Raw genomic sequence first — 20,942 nt, 5'->3', positions numbered from 1 at the left:
CCTAGGTCCCCTGGCTTTTCTCTTTTCTTTTTTATGCAGTTCAACTATAGGTCATATTTAATAAGAACCAAGCATGCATCCACATGTCCCATACAGTTCTGAGAAACATCACTGGGGTGATTTTTAACCTCACTGCACAGAGGAAGAACCTGAAGCACAGAGAATGAATAACTTGCTCCAATGTCATTACTAGGAAGTGGCCATGGTGAGTCTACACCCTGACCTTGCTGAGGCCCTGCTTGCCTCTGACTCCTGACCCATCCATAATGAGGTCACCAGGCAGCTTACCGCCAGAGTTTGCTTGTTCAATCTGCTCATTTGCCTACAACAAAATGAAGACATGTTGAAGAAGGGCAGTATGATGACCACAAAGTACTCTAAAAACTTGAAAAAGCAGAGTAAATACTCAGAGCTCTAGCAGTCTGTACCTTTTTAAATCCTTCCTGCATGTGTGTGGCTCCTGAAGGCACTACATTCCGAAGTTTGATAAGACCTTCTTCTATTTTTTTTCTTTAAAAAAATGAAAAAAGATTGTGGTAGAATGAGGAGTTGATCATTAAAAACAGCCTCGAACTCTCCTGACACCATTCTGCACCGTGCAGACCTGCCTGGGCAATGTAGGACACAGTAAAGTAGCCTTGTCATGGCTATTCTGCCCTACATCTTTGAAATTGATAGGTCTTGTTCAGGCCTTCTCTGTCCCCCATCTGGTGAGGAATTGGATAGGGCTTGGGAATATTGCTTTGCTGGTCCCAAAGGTACAGCCTGGTTTTCTGTGCCTTAATTCCTGTCTCAGCACATAAACATCAGAGGATCTCACTAAGGGCCACCTTGACCGTCCTTAGTCAGAGTGGAAAGCATCCATGGATGTAAAGTGATAACCACACTTACAACGTGACTGGAAAATGTGAAGCTCCTAAGGGGCCTTTCATGTGGGCATGCTCTCCTCCAACAGGTAAGGATAAGTTTGGAAAGCTCATCTTACTAAGCTCCTGCCCTGTCACCTCCTCCCCTGCTACAGACCCTAGGGATGACTCAGTACCCCCAAGCCACTTTTCCTTCTGAAATGGTGCTACAGGAAGTAGCCAAGCTGCTTAATTAGAGTACTAAGGTTCCTGGCCATCACATGCTCCTCAAGAACAAGACCAAAAGCTGGGGAAGTGACCCTGAGGGCTGCCCATGGAAGCAGAAGATCAGTCAGCCATGGGCTGCCTCGGGTATGTGGCCTGTCAGCCACTGTTAAAGCAGAGAGCAGGGGCTGAGCTGGGACACACAGGGCAGGGAGGACGGGTGGGAGCTTGGGTTTAGGCTGATGCAATGTGATGGGGCTGAGCTGGCACAGCAAGGTGAAGTTGAGCCTGGACTTCTTGCCATGAGCGGAAGAGTTGCTGTCCTGGGGTGAGATCTGAGAGCCCCAGGTCCAGCACTGCCTGGAGGTAAGGAGGACTGAGACTCATGGCCGGTGGAGGCGAAGCCAGGCCCTGCCCAGCCTAGCCCAGCACAAACACCCTCTGCTCCAGGCACCACACTTCAGAAGATTTTTGTTTTGTCATCAGCATCTCAAAATATGCTGGAACTGTCAGCTCTCCCCAGCTCTCCAGAACCCAGCTCTCTAGGCTTTGCTCTTTTTTGTGGCTCTCCATGGTGCTGTCAGTCCAGTCCTACTCCCAGTTCTGCTCCTGAGAGAGACACCAGCCTCCTGGTGCCCTCAGCAAGCCCTCTGACTCTTAAAATGTCACCCCCTCGCACACACGATTTCATAGTTTTCCATTTCCCTGAGCCCTGCATCTACTCCTGACACCCTTCCTCATGAACGATGGCCCCACTTTCACCCCCAGGGAAGACCTGGGAGGCTGTCCACAAGTCTCCCCACGGCTTGTCCTGCTTGGGCCCTTAGGTCCCTGCCTCAGAGGAGGCAGTTGTCTTCCTGTCGCCCAGAGGTCAACTTCCACCAGAGGCTCACATTCAGCGCCTTCTGCCTCTCTCTCTGTCAACTTCCCAATGAACCTGCTTTCATCCACCTCAAACCCACTCAGGTCTCTCTCTCTCTCTCTCTCTCTCTCTCTCTCTCTCTCTCTCTCGCTCTCTCTCGCTCTCTCTCGCTCTCTCTCGCTCTCTCTCTCTCGCTCTCTCTAACTGATCTCCCAGGGATGGTATTTTTTTCTTTCTTCTGTCGAACCTGCTTTCATCCACCCCCAACCCCCTCAGGTCTCTCTCTCTGTCTCTCTCTCTCTCTAAAAAATACAAACCACAAGCACATACAAAACCACATTTTTCTCTTGTTGAGAGAGCCGCCAGTTCCATCCCCGCTTCTCCTCAAAGCCAGACATTGAGGTGCTATCTCCATGCACTGGCACCACCACACCCCCGCCCCTGCAGCCTGGCTGTTTCCGCTTCACTTGGCTGTTCCCGATTCTCTCCAAAGTCCTGAACGGCAACTTTTCCCCACAAATCCTAGGACCCTTCTGTCCTAAGTTTCCTTAACTTCTCTTTGGTGCTTTACCCAAATTGGATTGGGTTCAGATTTTTGTGTCCACCAGAATCTTAACCTCCCAGCTACTCAGAATCTCCATAACTTCTCACCATCAGGCCTTTGTGCACAGGGCCCTTCTCTTCTATGGCCCTCCTAAGATGCACGTATGTCATGCCTTCCTCAAACACCCCTCCCAGCCCTGTGTTGAGGATCCCACTCACGAGGATCGCTGTCATAGTTACACCAAGGGACCTAGCTTCCGAAGAGCACCGAGGAAAGGACTCAGGTCGAGGGCAGGGCTTAGAGGGGGCAGGGATGGTCTAGAAGCACCGGGGTCAGCCAGTGCCAGTGCAGCCAGGAGTCAGAGGGGGCCAGAGAGCCAGGGCTGGAAAGTGAGGGTAGGCACTGGGGGGAGCCTAGGCCAGCTCAGCCTGCACACCAGTGGGTTCTCCACTGAGGTCTCAGGGAACCCCTCACTCCTTGGCTCTCCCTATAGCCTGCCCACTGGGCTTTCCTTGGGGGATCAAAACAGCACTTACTTGTCTGAGGTGAGCTTCATGAGGGTTTGGCCATATGTGGAGAAAGTGATGAAGGACATCCGCAGTTTCGGGCTGGGGAGGAAGCACTCCTTGTGAGAAGCCATAAACACAGGCTCAGAATAACACCAAAGAGCAGCAACAGAGGGAAAGTCTTGCATGACAACTTTCCTGCTCCTCACTCCAACTCTTCTTTTTTGGGGACCATTTCCCAAACACTAGAAGTTCCTATTACTTTAGTGAAGGATTCTGAGGTCTGAGGAGATGATGGTCCTTTTATGAAGAGAGAGCCAGGATGGCATTCTGCTCTAACCCTATACTCCCAACACCCCTAAAGTCTCCCACCCTCACATGTGTGTGCATGCACACACACACTCACACACACAGGCATGGGCCCACGCACAGTGAACACTTAAGGAGAAAGACACCCAGGCATCCTGCATAAGGGTCTCTCAAGTGGTCTTTTCTACTGTAAAATTCTTTTGACTTTCACTGCCCTTGCTTCTTTCCTGTCTTGCCTGCCTCATCTCATCTTAAATTAATCTCATTCTTGGCAACCATTTATATACATCTGTCACTTTTTTTTCTCCCTAGTTGCTGTCTTCATTATCTGCTGACTTTCATCATCCCTTATCTAAATGGCTACCATAAATCTCTAGCTCTGCTTGCTACTGCTCCTAGCTCTCGTTCCATTTTATCAACAATTATCAGACTTTTCTTCTTGCATTACAGCTTTGATCACTTTATATCCCTGCTCAAGAATCATCCATAGTTCTCTGTTGCTCGCAGCAAAAAATCTAAAACCCTCAGTCTGGCATTATGAGCCTCTATGGCCTTTGTCCCAAGATGTCTGTTCTAAACTCATCTCCCAGGCTTCCTTTGGGTTAACTCCACTCTCTAGCCATACAGACCACTCATGCCACAAGAAGTCTTCCTGATTGTTCCTATTATCTAGTTTTACCTTTACAACTCGGTTCGAATTTCCATATCTTCTATGAAGTCATCCTTGCTTCGTTTTCCTAGAAATTTTTGTTTTTTTTTTTCCTTTAAGTTGCCTTATAAGTCCTTTGCCCCCAACACCATTTAACCAAGTGTTTAGTTACTGTGTTACTTTTTTGCCTGTTTTCTAAATTATGAGATCCTCTGTGCCATACTGTGTTGCATGTACTATGGCCCAACTCCTAATCAGGAGCCAAACAAAGCTGCTGAGACTCAATGGGAACCAGTACGATCTGTTCTTCCTTCCTGCTTCAGAATACTGACCTGATAGATTCCCATGCCCACTGAGTCTAAACAGCTGTGTACTCTGCCTGGCAGAGGAAAACATCCCCCAACATGAAGAAGCCATACTTTTCAAGCTTCTTTACCACCTCTTCCACAAGGTTGTAGATGTCCATCCAGTTGTTGTTCACACTGCCCGACCTGAAAATGAAGACTTATATCAGAGGGATGAAGTGCATCCATCCTGTGGGCATTGTTTCTTTCTTTACTGCCTTCCATCAGGCCCTTTATCAAGCTCCTCCCTATTCCTTGTAGCTAAAGGCTGCCATACACCTTCAGCAACTTCAGTGGGTCACCGTTGTGGTGACTGACATCAGTGAGTGTAGTGGGAAGGTTGGCCAACCAGACCTGTGTGCTTGGGATTGAGGGGCTTCCAGGGATGAGGGACTTTTGTTGGTAAACCAACATGGTTAGTCACACTAAGTGGGCCTGTTAGATAAGAAACGAGGTAAGATGCATTGGTTGGAAAAGCCTCTAGTGATTCTGATATGTTGGAATTCTTGGTCCTCCACTTCCTTTTGGAAATAAACATTCCTGGCTCTCTACTCCTCTCCTACACCTCAAGTGGAAAAGAGCATACCACCATGGAACACCAATCTACAAAAGTAGGCAGAAACAAAGGAAAAAAGAAACAATGAAAATACAAAACCATCAGAGAGCAATCTATAAGATGACAGTAGCAAATCCACACATATCAATAATCACTCTAAAAATAAATAGATTAATTTCACCTATCAAAATGCACAGAGTGACTAGACAGATACACACACACACACACACACACACACACACAGACTCAACTATATGTTGCCTACAAGAGACTCATTCGGTTTTAAAGACACATGTAGCTTCCAAAGGAAGGGATGGAAGGAGATATTCCATGCAACAAAAGATATTCCATGCGAACCAAAAGATATAGGATAAGAATACTTAGATCAGACAAAATAAAATTTAAGTAAAAATGTAATGAGTCAAAGAAGATCATTATGGAATCATAAAGGGGTCAATACATTAAGAAGATACAATTGTAAATATATATTCACCCAACCCTTGAGCACCTAAATATATTAAGCAAATAATAACAAAATATAAAGGGAGTAAAGGAAATAATAGTAAGCAAATTTAATATCCCATTTTCAACAATGATTTTGTTGTCCAGATAGAACATCAACAAAGAAAGCTTGGAATTTAACCATACCATGACCAAATTGACTTAATAGATTTATTTGAACATTTTATCCAACTGCAGCAGAATGTACATTCTGCACAAGTCCACACAGATTACTTCCAGGATAGATCATATGGTAGGACACAAAACAAGTCTTAGAAAGTTTAAGAAGATTGAAATCATATCAGCTATCTTTTCCAACTACAATGGTATGAAACTAAAAATCAATAAGAGGAAAGCTGGAAATCAATTATATGTGGAAATTAACACACTTTTGAACAATCAATGGGTTAAGGAAGAATAAATAGGAAACAAAAACATCTTAAAACTAGTAAAAATGGAACCATAATGTACCCAAACCTATAGGATCCTGAAAAAGCAGTTCTGAGCGAAAAATTTATAGTGACAAATGCATATATTGAGAAATTAGAAAAATGTCAAATAAAACACCTAATTTTACACCTCAAGGAATTAAAAATAATTTCTAAATAAGCCCAAAGTTAGCAGAAGGAGAAATAATAAAGTTTAGAATGTAAATAAATGAAATAGAGAACAGAAAAATTGAAAGGACCAACAGAACCAAAAGCTGTTTTTTTTTCAAAAAGAGAAATTGAGAAATACTAACTAAGAATAAAAGAGGAATCAAATAAAATTAGAAATGAAAGAGGAAATATTACAGCTGATGCTACAGAAATATATAGGATCATAAGAAACTATCTTGAAAAATTATATGCCAATGAATTAGACAGTTGAGAAGAGATTGATAAATTCCTAGGAACACACAACATAGCAAGACTGAGTCAGAAAGAAATAGAAACTCTGAATAGACCAATCTCTCTATTGAGAGATTGAATCAGTAATCAAAAACTTCTCCATGCAGAAAACTCTAGACTAGGAGGCTTCACTGGTGAATACACCAAATATTGAAAGAATAATTGAAGCCAACCCTTCTCAATCTCTTATAATAAATTGAAAAAGAGGGAATACTTACATATGCATTCTAGGAGATGGCATTACCCTGATACCAAAACCAGATAAGGACACTTCAAGAAAAGAAAACTATAAACCAATCTCTGATGAATATATATGCAAAAAGGCTCAACAAATCATTAGAAAATTAAATTCAAAATAACATTAAAATAGATTATATACTATGACCAAGAGAGATTTATCCTTGGCATACAAGACTATTTCAACATATGCCAATTAATAATTAGGATACAGTACATTAATATAAAGAAAGAAAAATAACACGATAATCTCAATAGATGCAGAAAAAGCATTTGACGAGATAAAATAATAACCTTTCATGATAAAACCCCCAAACAGATTAGATAAAGAAGCAACATGCCACAATTAATTAAGGCCATATATAACAAAACTTTTATACTCAATAGTGAAAAATTGAAAGCTTTTTCTTTAAGATCAAGCTCAGACAAGATATCCACTCTCACCACTCTTATTTAACACAGGAAGTCCTAGCTAAAGCAATTAGCGAAGACAAAGAAATAAAGTCATCTAAATCAGAAAGAAAGAAATAAACCTGTCATTATTTCAGATGATATAATTTGTATATAGAAAATCCCAAAAACTCAACCAAAAACATATTGGAACTAATCAACGAATTCAGTAAAGATGCAAGATATAAAATCAATATATAGAAATCAATTGCTTTCTATGCACAAAGAATGAAACATCTGAAAGAAAAGTAAAGACAACTATCACATTCACAGTAGCATAAAAAACAATAAAATACTTAGGAATAAATTTAACAAAGGAAGTAAAAGATCCGTAAAATGAAAATTAAAATAAAAAAACAAATTAAAAGACATTCCATGTCCATGGATTGGAGAATTAATATTGTTTAAATGTCTTTATCACTGAAAGCCATCTATAGATGCAATACAAACTCTATCAAAATTCCAACAGCATTTACAGATAGAGGAAAAAGAATCCTAAAATTTGTATGTAACCACAAAATACTCAAAAATAACTAAAGAAATTCCGAGAAAGATGAAGGCAGGAGGTATCACATTTCCTGATTTCAAAGTATAATACAAAGCTATAGTAATTAAAATGGTATGACACTGCCATAAAAATAAGCCAACGGAACAGAATAGAGAGCTCAGAATTAAATCCCCACATATATGTTCAACTAATATTTGACAAAGCTGTCAAGAACAACCAATGAGGGAAAGATAATCTCTTCAACAAATAGTGTTGGGGAGGTAGATAAATACATGCAGAAAAATAAAAATGGATCCTATTTTACACCACTCACTAAAATTAATTTCAAATGTATCAAAGACTTAAACATAAGATCTGATATCATATAATTCCTAGAAGAAAATGTAGGAAAGAAGCTACTTAAAATTGGTTTTAATAATAATTTTTTGGATGCAATATAAAAGGTACCCAGAACAAAAGCAAAAATCAACAAGTACTCCTACATCAAAGTTAAAAGCTTCTGCACAGTAAAAGCAACAATCAACAAAATGAAAAAGCAGCCTAGAATGGGAGAAAATATTTGCAAACCATATATTAGATAAGGGGTTAATTTTCAAAATGTAAAAAGAACTCATACAACTCGATATAAAAACAAAACAAAACAATCTGACAAAAAATGGGCAGAGAAGTGATATAGAAACATTTTCAAAGAAGTCATCCAAATGTCAAACAGGTATCTAAAAAGATGCATAGTGTCACTAATTATCAGAAAAATGCAAATCAAAACCACAATGATGTATCACTTTATACCTGTTAGAATGGCTATCATTAAGATGACAAGAGATAACACATGTTGGTGAAGATGTGGAGAAAAGAACTTTTATACACTGTTTTTATACAACTTTTATAACAGGAATATAAATTGGTTTAGCCACTATGGAAAACAATATGGAGGTTCCTGAGAAAATATAAAATGATCCACCATATGACCAGCAATCTCACTTCTGTATATATATCTAAAGCAAATAAAAACAAGATCTTGATGATATATATACACTCTCATGTTTATTACAGCACTATTCACGATAGATAAGATATGGAAACAACCTAAATTTCCACCAACAGATGAATGGATAAAGATGTGTTATATATATATGATGAAATATATTTCAGCCATTTATGACAACATTAATGAATCTTTGGGACATTTTGCTAGGTGAGATAAGTCAGACAGAGAAAGACAAATACTGTATGATATCTAGAAAAGCTAAAATTGTAAAAACAGAGAGCGAATGGTGGTTACCAGAGGATGGGAGTGAGTGGGTAAACAAGAGAGATATTGTTTAAGGGTAAAAACTGGCAAGTAGTAGACAAATAAATCCTGGAGATCTAATGTACATTTTAGTGAATATAGACAATAATATTGTATTATAATCATCAAATTTACTAAGAGACTAATCTTAATTACCTCCACGACAAAAAATAACAATTATGTGATGTGATAAGGATGCTATCTACAGTTACAACTGAAATCATATTATAAGATATAAATGTATCAGATTAATATGTTGTACACCTTACACTTACATGATGTTGTAAATCAAACATTTCAATAAAAATATTTTTTTAAAAAAAGAAGGAATAAATACAATCAGGAAAATGACATATGAACAAAATGAGAATATTAAATTATAACCATTAACATCCTTGTAAGCACGAAGAAAATATCTATAATAGTATATACATAAAGGAAGTGAAATGGGAATCAAAATTTTGTCACTACAAAAAATCAACTAAACACATAAGAAGGCAGAAATAGAGAAAATGAGAAATAAAATCTAGAAGACCTACAGAAAACAAATAGCAAAATGTCAGAAGTAAGAACTTACCTATAATAATTACTTTAAAAGTACATGAATTAAACTCTCTTATGTTAAAAACATAAACCAATCAAAAGGTTTATATTGCATAATGGCTTTAAAAAATCCAATCATGTAATATCTAAAGAGACTCACTTTAGATGTTAAGACATGGGTATATTGTAAGTGAAAGGATGAAAAATGATATTCTAAGCAAATAAAAACCTAAAAAGAGCTGGCATGACTATACTATAATTAACAAAGTAGACTCTACACACAAATAAACTGTTACAAAAGGCAAACAAGGACATTGTATAATCATAAAAGCATCATTTCACTAAGAAGTTAAAATAATTATAAACAGATATGCACCAAATATCAGAGCAGCAAAATTTAGGAAGCAAATATTGACAGAACTAAAGGAAGAAATAGACACTTCTATTGGAGACTTCAATACTCACTTTTAGTAATGAATAGAACTACCAGAGAGAATATAAGAAAATAGAGAAATAAGAGAATAGAAGATGTAAACATCATCATAAGCCAATTGTACCTAACAGAAATGTACAGAATACCCTACCCAACAATAGCAGAATATATATTTTTGTCAAGTGCATATGAAATATTCTCTAGGATAGTTCAAATATAAGGCTCCAAGATATTTCTTAACAAATTTAAAATGATGGAAATCATCCAAACACTGGAAATCACTTCCAATCTTAATGTAATAAAGCAAGAAATCAATAGCAAAAGCAAATTTGGAAATTTACCAATATGTGGAAATTAAACAATATCCATTTAATCAACCAATGCATCAAAGAGGAAATAACAACAATAATTAGAAATGCCAGGAGACAAATGGAAATGAAAACACAACATACCAAAACATATGGAATACAGCAAAAGTAGAATCAAGAAGGGAATTTACAGCTGTAAACAAGTGCATTAAAAAAGAGAAAGATCTCAAATTAATAAATTAACTTTACAGCTTATGAATCTATGAAAAGAAAAGACTAACCCAATCAGAAGAAAGAAAATAATAATGATTATAGCAGATATAAATAAAATATAAAATAGGAAAAATAGAGAAATACCACTGAATTAAAAAATTGGTACTTTGAAAGATCAACAAAATTGATAATTCTCTATATTGGTTGATTTAAACAAAAGAGGAAAGACTCAAATTACTGAAATTAGAAAAAGAAAGTAGGATACTACTACTGATTTTATAGAAATGAAAGGATTATAAGAGAATACTATGAAAATTTGTATGCCAAGAAATTGATAACCTAGATGAAATGGGCAAATTCTTAGAAACACACAACCTACTGAAACTGAATCATGAAGAAACAGAAAATCTGAAGAGACCTACAACTAGTAAGGATATTGAGTTAGTATCACAAAACTTCCATCAGATAAAAGCCTGGGACCAGATGACTTCAAAGGTTAAATTTAACATTTAAAGAAAAGGAAACACCAATCCTTCTCAAACTCTTCCGAAATATTGAAAAAAAAGAAGGAACACTTCCAAATTCATTCTATGAGCCCTGCATTATTCTGATAGCAAAGCCAGACAAACACTACAAGAAAATGAACGTACAGACCAATATCCCATATGAATATGGATGCAAAAATCCTCAACAAAAAATCTAGCAAACTGAATGCAGCAGCATACCAAAAAGTATCTACTGTGATCAAGTAGGATTTATTTCTACAATGTAAAGATGGTTCCACATTCAAAAATAAAAATACAATTAATAGGCTGGAATAGAATTAATAGATTTAAGAAACCATACTATGATTGTTTTTAATTGCTTTAGAAAAAGCATTTGATAAAATTCAATGCCTACTTCATAAAAACACTCAACAAAGTCAACTTAGAATAGGGAAAAGTTCAATGATAATAATGATAAAGTCCACATATGAAAAACCCACAGCTAACATAACATATCAGTGGTGAAAAACTAAAAAGCTTTTCCCCTAAGATGAAGGATAATACAAGGATGCTCACTTACATCACTTTTATTCAACATGTATTGGAAGTTCTAGCCAGTGCAACTAGGCAAGAAAGTGAAATAAAGTCATCTAAATTGATAAGGCAGATGTAAAATTTTCTCTGTTCTTGGATGATATGATCTTGCATGTAAAAACCTCCAAATATTTTATAAAATAACTATTAAAGAAATTCAGCAAAGTTGAAGGATACAAAATTGACATATAAAAATCAGTTGCATTTCTATGTATTAAAATGAACATTCCAAAAAGAATTAAGAAAACAATGCTATTATAATATCATAAAACAAAATATTGTGACTAAATTTTACCCATAATTCAAAAGACTGATACACTGAAAAACTACAATACATTGCTGAGATAAATTTAAAAAGGCATAAATCATTGAAAAGACATTCCGATGTATTCATGGATCAGAAGAACTACAGTTGTTAAACTGGCAATACTAGCCAAGGCTATCTAGAGATTCAATGCAATCTCTATCAGTCTCAACAGCATTATTTTTGCAGAAATTGATCAGTCTACCCTAAAATTCATATGGAATTTCAAGGGATTTCAAATAGCTAAAAAATGTTGAGTAAAAACAAAGTTGGCAGACTCAAATTTACTGATTTCAAAATTTATTGCAAAGTTACTGTGGGTTCCAAGTCTGGCTGTGATTCAGGCTTGCGGCTAGGAATAGAATCCTAGATTTCTAACGTTACATTAGTGTAGTATGGCGCCTGTACCTGGCTCATGTAAACAAGATTCAGCTTATTGTATCACACACGTGTGGCAGAATGCCACTATTATACTCTGATATAGGTGGAGCCTTGTGGTCCCCAAAAGCAGAAGCAAGTTCCCTGCAATAGAAGTGTGCTCCCTGCAATAAAGTTGGTGCCTGCCATTTCATTCTCATGTCAGCCCCTCCTGCATTCTTCCAACTGGGTGTCTCACCACTGAAATCCTCCCTTCTCCATCTGCTTGGCGCTGACAGCTACAATAATAAACCAAGAGTGGTACTGGCGTAAGGACAGACATAGGCTAGTAAAGTTATATGAGGATCCCAGAATCAACCCTAGCATATATGTTCAATTAATTTTCAATGAGGGTACCAAGACCATTCAATGTGGAAAAGGTCAGTATTTTCAACAAATACTGCTAGGGAAACTAGATGTCTGCATGTAGCAGAATGCAGTTGGACTCTTAGCTTACACCATAGATAAAAATCCACTCCAAATGGATTAAAGACCTAAATATAAAATTTAAAACTATTAGGCTCTTAGAAGAAAACAGGGGAAAAGTTTTGTGACATTGGATTTGATCATGGTTTTGGACACGACACCAAAACCACAGGCAATAAAATAAAAGATGGATAAACCAAAGTTCATTGAAATTAAACATTATTATGTGAAGGATACTATCAGCAAAATAAAAAGATAACCCAAGAATGTAAGAGAATATTTGCATTTACATATCTGATAAGGAAATGATATCCAAAGTATATAAAAAACTCCACTCAATAACAACAACAACAAAAACAACCCAATTCAAAAATGGGCAAAGACTTGAGTAGATATTTCTGAAAAAAAGATATCAAATGAACAATAAACACATAAAGATGATGAACATCACTAGTCATTTGGGAAATGCAAATCAAAATCATAATGAGATACCAATGGATGGCTATCACCTAAAACAAAACAAAATAAAATAAACTGAACTTGGCAAATAACAAGTGTTGGAGAGAATATAGTGAAATTGGAACCCTTGTGCATTGCTCTTGGGAATGTAAAATGGTGCAGCCACTGTGGAAACAGCATGGCACAGTTAAAGTAGTTAAACACAGAATTATCATATGAGCCAGCAATTTCTACTCTTAGGCATATGCCCAAAAGACATGAAAATAGGGACTCAGATAAAAGTACACCATTGTTCACAGCAGTGCTATTCACAGTAGTCCCAAAGTGGAAACAATCCAAGCTCTCAACCACAGATGAACGGATATAGAAAAGGAAGTATTCTGAGAAATGCTGCAACATGATGGACCTCAAAAACATTTTGCTAAGTGAAAGAACCAGACACTAATGGCCAACTATTTTATAATTCCACTTATATGAAGTACCTAGCATAGGCAAATTCACAGTTACAGAAGATAGAGATTACTAGGGTCTGGGCAGAAAGAATGAATGGGGAGTTATTGTTTACCATGTACAGGTTTCAATGTCCTCTGCACCTGCCAAAGCACATAAGCCATGGATACCTTTGTGAGAGTTTGTGATGGGCCCTGAGAAGAAGAAAATAAGAGACATGGGATTTCCCCTCAAAAGGGGACCACAGATCAATAGCCTGCCCTGCACAGCTATATTCTTTTTATCCAGGCTGGAGGAGCTTCTGAGGACACAAACATGCTGAGTCCAGATGCTCCTTTGAAGATGCTCCTTCAGCTGTCATCCCCTTTGAGACCTCCTTACTTGCAGAGTTGCCTTGCCCAAGAGCACACCTTTCCAAGGGCAGCCACCTTCAGTGACTGGATGGCCTAATCATCTAGCCCAAATATGGAAAACCCTGAGAGCAACTTTAAGCTCCAAATCTCCACATTTGTCAGCTGAGGCTGTCAGGCCTTTATCAAAGCACCTCTTAATTCCGTTTCTGACCATTTGGTTGTACAGGTGTTAATGACAAGACACTTTCTAATGAGCATCCTGCATAGGTTCTGTCACTGGCCGGGATGGATCACGAAAGCTCTGCTTCTCTCCTATATGCCAGTTCCTAACTATGAAGCTCATGTAGGTTCTCTCCTGGGTTTAGTCTCCCTCTTCTCTCATTGGACAAACATACCTGGACTCCTATCTGCATTTCTTGAGCCTTTCAGGCCTCCTATGACCTATGGACTTTTCCTCATTTTACTCCAACTTCACTTCCATCATTTCCTCTTTCTGTATTATCAACCTCAAGTCAGCAAAGAAGATCTTTCCAAAACACAGATCGAATCCATCTCTCTATTGATAAAGGCCTTTCTTTCAGTGACCCCCCCGCTCCAAATGCCCTAGAAGTAGAGAACACACCTACACGGGCCCAGGGCCCCAACATTGGCCTGTCCCCCTTCTTCTTCCTCCTCTTCTCTCCCCCTCCCTCCTCACACTCAGATCTTCTGGATTCGTCTGAGAACATCATTGCTCAGGCCATTATACAGACCACTCCCTTAGCCTGGGGCTCCCTGCCTTTGAAGACCACTGGCCAATATTGGGGGCGTTTGGGAGGGCACATTAATTTTTACCCACTTCAGTCCAATAAATGAAAAAATGAATAAGTAATCTAATGAATGACCTGGGAGCAAACCACTCAAGACCTTCCTGCAGGTTACAGATTGGTTTTGCCCCCAACAAGCAAGGATTCTTAGGGACCCAGCCAGCCTCAGAGTTTTTGGAATTTGTTTTCATATCAGACATTACAGAGTCTGAATTCTGAATCAATTTTCCTATCGAGAATTTTGGTGGGTCAACCCTGGCCCTGAGTAGCCTCCTTCCTTCATTCATAAAATAGGGGTGATAACATTTACTCACAGTTGTAAGGAACATGTAGTGATGAAGCTGCTTCCTCCCCTCACTTTACTCTGGCTAGGGCCATCTTTAGTCTTCCTCTATTGAGTCTATCTGGAATTCTATGGTCTGGACCTTCAAACCAGATCCAGAATCTGGCCACTTATCATCTCCACCCTACCCTACAGGTCCACATCACCATCTTCTCCCTGAATCCCTGTGCCAGCCCCTTTCACTGGTCTCCCCAGAGGCTCTGCCCTGCGTCTTTCAACTGTGGTCCTTTTAAAAAAAAAGATCTAATCACACGCCTCCTCTGCTCAAAAAACACCCACTCCTTTGCCTCCTTACCTTCTAGTCTAGTCAGGGAGCCTTCCCTGACCACCTCTAGAATGGTCCCTCCATTAGTATTTCCCATCCTCCTGCCCCGATTTTTCTCCTGGTGCTTATCCCCATCCAATACTACTTCCTCTCCCATTTTATCTATTTCTTGTCTCTCCACTAATATGGAAGCTCCAGGAGGGCAAAGACTGCTCAGTTATGTTTGCTGCCTTATCTCACTGACCCAAATAGTGGCTGACATATAGCAGTTGCTCAGTAATCATTTGAGGGTGGATGAATTAATAAGAAAACAGGAATGATCAGGACTTCTGGGTGGAAGGTCCCAGAGAACCATGGAGTGCTACCAGTAGAGGTGTCTGGCCAGCACTCTGCCACACCCCGAAAGGGCTTATGAGAAGAGAGCTGAGCCATGGAATCAGGGGTGGATCAGTGGCCCCTGCAGTGTAGAGTTCCCAGAGTGTGTGATTCTGTCTTCTTGGCAGTTCACTTCATACTCAATCCTCCATGATTGCATCTGATGCTGTGCTGGGCAAACTATCTACAAACTCCCCATTACAATCTAGTGAGGTAGGTGTGAAGGTCCCCCTGTGGAGATGAGACACTGAGGCAGTGGAAGTGAGGTGACTTGCTCAAGGCCATGTGACTGATGAGTGGAGTCTGCTTGGTGCAAGGCTGGGGCTGCCTCCTCAGTGATTGTTACTCCCCTTTCCTCAGACTAGCAAGAGCAGCCACATGAGGGAATGAGTCTCACTCTTTTAGAAGTCCTCATCAAGCTGGCACCCCAGAGCAGCAAAGACTTCTTCAGCCACATGCATGAGCACAGCTCCAGGGAAATGGTGCTAGCTCCCTGGGACTGAGGTGTTTGCTGCAGTGTCAGACAGCATGGAATATCCTTGGTCCTGGAGCCCGACAGGTGTACAAGAGACTTGAGTTGCTCCCTTTCTTCTCCTGTCTTCCCAGTCTTCTGGGCCCTCCACATGGAGCTACAGCTGCATCCAGCTGTGGTCAGAGGGACCAGTTCTGCCTTCCAGCATTTAAGAAGTCGAAGGATTAAGAAGTGTGTGAGGGGATGAGATTGGTGAGAAGTGTGGACACCCTGGCTCAGGAAGCCATTTCTGTGGTGCCTTCTAGTCCCCTTACCTCAAATCCTCTTTGGGAGAGTAAATAAGAGAGCATTCTCCACTATCTAATGTGTGGCAAACTATCTTTGATAAATATTGAGCTAATTACTAGCCCCTCTCACTCTCAGTTTTATCACCCTAAAATAGGAAAATAGAACTTACTCCCTTAAGCTCTCGGGAGGGACCAGTGCTCAGCATATTGTCTGGCCCATAGAAAGTGTTCAATTAATGTTATTTTCATGCCCACCTGTGCCCAGAACCCTTCCCTATCCATCCCAGGGCTAAGCTGTGCCCACACTGGACCTAACAGTAGAGGCCAGGGGTGCGTTCAGGGGCACTGTAAGAGAACGACAGTTGAGAAGATCCTTTGGAGTCACTATTACTATCTGGAAAGACTGACTTAAAGATGCTGTCAGCCCCCTACTATGCTCATCCATCACCAATCCTAATTCTCAAGAAGGGAACCACTACCCCCTGGGCTTTGGTAAGGATCAACCTTCAAGATCTGCCCCGGGCATCTCAGAAGTCTCTCCATGGACTGTGAAGGGAGACCTCTCTTCTGGTGGACAGGGTGGCTTCCAGCTCTGCAAAATTTGCTCAGCAGCTAGTGGGCTGGAATGTATCCCCCCATTCATCAGCCTCTAAGGAGAATCAGAGGAATCAGGGGCAGTACAACCTGGGATGCCGGAATGAGGGCAGTACCAGAAGTTCGAGTTCTGTGACTACCATTAGCTTCTGGACTACTTCATTCAACCTCTAGGATCTGCCCCCTTTCCAGGAGATTGTATATGCAAACACCTTCCCTACTCTACATCCCAGGGTTGTTCTGAGGATGACAGAAGTTCAGTGAAAGGGCTTTGGGAAGTGTAAAGTGCTTCAAGGAGACTATTGATCATTACACCACTGTTACCATTGATAAATAAGGTGTAGTCTCAGCCCAACAGAGGAGCTGAAAATGGAACCAAAGCAGTCTCTTCAAGCCTGGAGCCCCATCCCTCCCACTTCTTCGAGGACCAGAAGATGTCCAATGCACAGCCCAGTTTCCTAGGGACACACCCAGTCAGAACACACTGCTCTGAAGGTGCACACAAACAGTGACATCAGTCTCCAGGGTGTTGGAGAAAGAAGCTAAAATCCTCAGCAGTAGCAATGCAAAAGATTTTCTAAGCAATGACTGTGCAAATGCCCAACAGAAGCACATAGCAATCTCTCTGGGGCCCAGTAAAAACAGAATTCATTTGGATGAAAAACAAGACCAAACAACAACAACAAAAAAACAACAAACAAAACCCCAAATCCACCCTGAGCTTCTTCTAACTGCTGAGAAGAAGCACTTAGTAATCGCCCGTCCCTCTAGCTGTTTAAGGGGCATCAGGTCACAGATCCTTGCCAAGTTGATGGAGGACTGAGAGTTTTCCAGAAACTCCAAGGTGTCCTTTATTCCTTTCCAAATGAAAAATCTACAGGGAAAAATGCCTACGGTATTCCTTTTGCATCAAGAACAAGGAAGCCACTGAGGTCTGTTCCTTGGATCAGACCAAGACTGGCCTTCCTTCTCCTCTCTCAAATGCTGGGGCCCCCTTTGGCCATGTTCTGCCCATATTGTCCCTAGGGACAACAACTCCCTGAGGGACATGCAGGGCTAAGTCAGGGGGTCACTCACTTGTCCAAGATGAAGTAGAGGTTATATGAGCTCTGGCAGGATTTCTTGTCTTTTGTGTGTTTCTCCTGCAGCCAGGCACCTAGGCTGCGGCGGTGGTGGAAGCTTCCCCGGTCCAGGCTGAGGTGGCTGTGGAGGCTTTCCCAACTCAGGCCCAGGTGTTGGAAGTCTCTGGATCCTGAGACGCTGTATAGGAAGCTTCCCTTGTTCATCGGAAAAGGCGGCAGTACCAGGAGGAGGAACAGTGCATGGCCTGGCACCCCAGGGCCACCGGTTCCCATTTTCCTGGCCACCCCTGCTGCCCCACTGGATGCCAGGCCACCTCAGGCCACCTCAGGTTGCCTCCTCCACTGCCTCTGCCTGTGCCCAGGGACCTCGGCCCTTCAGCCCTTTCACCAAGGCACTGTGAGCCTCCACCTGGTACCTGTCCTGCAGGCAGAAGAGGCAACTGGCTGGCTCTGGAGTGAGGGCCCCTACTACCTGCACAGCCCTTCCCCCACCCTGAGGCAGAATGCCCTGTTGTTATGATGGACAGGAAGGTTGGCATGGTGACTTTGTGACCTGCAGCTCTGTTCAATGTCCTGTGTATTGAAAACCCCAGAGAGGAGTCATGGCATCTTTGGAGGGGTGGTAAGAGGGGGCCTCCATTTGTCACTTATCTCAAACCTTCACAGGTAGTCATTAAAGTTCTTGAGAAACCTTGCCTTTTTGTAAACTGAAAGAGCTCACCTGAGGTTTATTAGATAAGTACATCACTGTTGGTGAGAAGGTCAAGGAACTGGGAGACTAGTAGGTTGTAATGGTCATTTGTGTGGAAACTGAAGTAACCCAAGAGATAGAAGGGTCCAAAGGGGAAGAAGGTCTTGAGAGGATGCCCAGTCCTTTGTGCATGAGGGGCATTCCAATTATCTACTGTTGTGAAACAAACCACCCCAAACTTAGTGCCTTAGCAACTAGAACCATATTATTATGTTCACAGTTTCTATAGACCAAAAATTCAGAGAGGATTGAGTGGAGATGGCTTGTCTCTGCCCCATAGAAATACGTGGTCATAGAAACTCTGAGTCAAAAGTGAATAAAAAACAGACTGGGATTGTAAAAAGTTTTGAAAAGTTTATTTAATTGTATTTCCTAGTCTTTGTAAGCACAAAAGAAGAGCGATATATGCTAAAACCCTTCTCTCATAAGTCTAAAATCTTTCAGTACATATAACTAACATTACAATGATGGAAGTATTGTGCTGGCAGTTGTGCGATTGTTGTTTTTGGAGTAGTATTTAAAATCATGGGATATCTTAAATAAATGATATTTTAGAATTAATGAAGTTTGGTATACTTTTCCCAACAGCATAGTAGGTTTACCTTGTTTCATATCCTTCATGATACCTAGTATTGTCATATTTTATATATTTACCTATTGATTAAACATCTCACTGTGATCTTAATTTGCATTCCCTTAATTACTGATGGAATTGGTCAAGAGGATTGGGTTCATTCATTTTCCTTTGTTTGTGGAGTGCCTGTTCCTATCTGTATCCATTCTCTGATTTGTGTATTTATTTTTATCATAGTGATCCTATAACATTCCTTATACATTTGGGATACTAATCTTGGAACAACTTTTGCAAATATCTTTTTCCAGTGTGTGGCTTGCTTGATTCCCTCTATTCATTGCCTTTTAATAGAGTCAAATTCTCAATTTTCATGTAGTTGAATTTGTCACTTTAAAAAATTTTTAAGATTTGTTAGTATCTTATTTAAAAAATTATTTGCTAAGGTTTAGCACATTATATCTGAAAAACTTTAAAGGTTTGCTTTTCACATTGAGTATTTAATCTATCTAGAATTAATTTGTAAATGTGATCTGTGCCAGGGACCACATTTCATATTTTCCCATTATAGGAGAAATTGTCCCAGCATCATTTATTGACTTCTCCATCTTTTTCTCAATAATATGCATGCCACCTTTGATGTGTTTCAAGTTCCATTGGTGTGGGTCTAGTTATGCGCTCTCTGTTCTATTCTCTTCATCTGCCCATTGATAGTGTCGATTACACAGTATCTTATTATAGTGTGCACCATTGTATTACTGTTCCTCATTGTCCCTTCCTCTTAATGGAAAGGTTGTGCTTCCACGCCACATTCACGGCAGGCTTAGACTTGATTACACCAATGAAATGTTAATGGAAGTTACATGAACCATCTTTGGACAGCATCCTTAAGACTCTAGGTGAGATTCAGGTGAACCCAACAGCCTGGTACCTGAGCAACTATGATGTGTAGTGTCCTCTTGAGAACTTGGGATGGATAGATAGTACATACGGAATAATGAGATATATGAGTGGGAAATAAAGTTTGTGCTTTTAATTGATCAGATTTGAGGGCTTTTGTTACCAGAATAGCCCAGCAGAATCTGATATACACAGTATCAATTACCTAATCTAACAAACACAGACTTCTACTTGATAAGGTAGGCTAAATCACCCACCTCATTTTTCTTATGGTAATTCTTTACTGTTTGCTCTTTATGTAAAATTGAGAATCAGCTCATCAAGACTTCAATCTCCCCAAATACTCTTAATATTTGATTAAATAACATTAAATATGTAGATATATGTGCAGAGATTTGATATCTACATTCTGGACTATCAGTGAACATGATGATGTATTTATTTAGGTCTTCTTCAATAACTTTCATATAAATTTCCCTATGAAGGTATTGACTTGTCAAGTGACTTCCCTAAATACTCTATTTTTGTTGTGCAGTAAATGGCATTTTAAAAATAATGTTTTAAACTGTTTACTGCTGTTGTGAAAAAATTATTTATTTATTGATATGTTCACCTGACATATTAAGCTTTTTTATTCTAAAATATTATCTGCAGAGTCACTTGGGTTTCTATGTAAAATTAAAAACAAAAAAGAAAAGAATCGTACTATTATTCTCCAGTGAAATGTTGACTGAAGCTGTGATGGAGGCATTCTTGATTTTCAAGAGAATGCTTCTAACACATCACCATTAAGA

At 39.8% G+C, this 20,942-nt stretch overlaps 1 protein-coding gene across 1 annotated transcript in view; it reads right to left on the bottom strand.

The window, feature by feature from the left end:
• The window catches only part of LOC107195899 (anthrax toxin receptor like), a 53,037-nt gene extending 34,907 nt beyond the window's left edge, over positions 1 to 18,130 (bottom strand). Inside the window, exons 1-5 of the mRNA XM_015592171.1 lie at positions 17,922 to 18,130; positions 4,360 to 4,431; positions 3,013 to 3,084; positions 429 to 510; positions 289 to 322 (exon numbers count right to left, since the gene is read on the bottom strand). Coding sequence (XP_015447657.1) covers positions 289 to 322; positions 429 to 510; positions 3,013 to 3,084; positions 4,360 to 4,431; positions 17,922 to 18,130 — 469 coding nt within the window. The remainder of the gene's footprint in view (positions 1 to 288; positions 323 to 428; positions 511 to 3,012; positions 3,085 to 4,359; positions 4,432 to 17,921) is intronic.
• Between the last annotated feature and the right edge of the window lie 2,812 nt (positions 18,131 to 20,942).

Source organism: Pteropus alecto, unplaced genomic scaffold (genome assembly GCF_000325575.1).
Source record: "Pteropus alecto unplaced genomic scaffold, ASM32557v1 scaffold155, whole genome shotgun sequence".
In the NCBI taxonomy this organism is placed as follows: Eukaryota; Metazoa; Chordata; class Mammalia; order Chiroptera; family Pteropodidae; genus Pteropus; species Pteropus alecto.
This window is presented reverse-complemented; position numbering and strand designations above follow the sequence as displayed.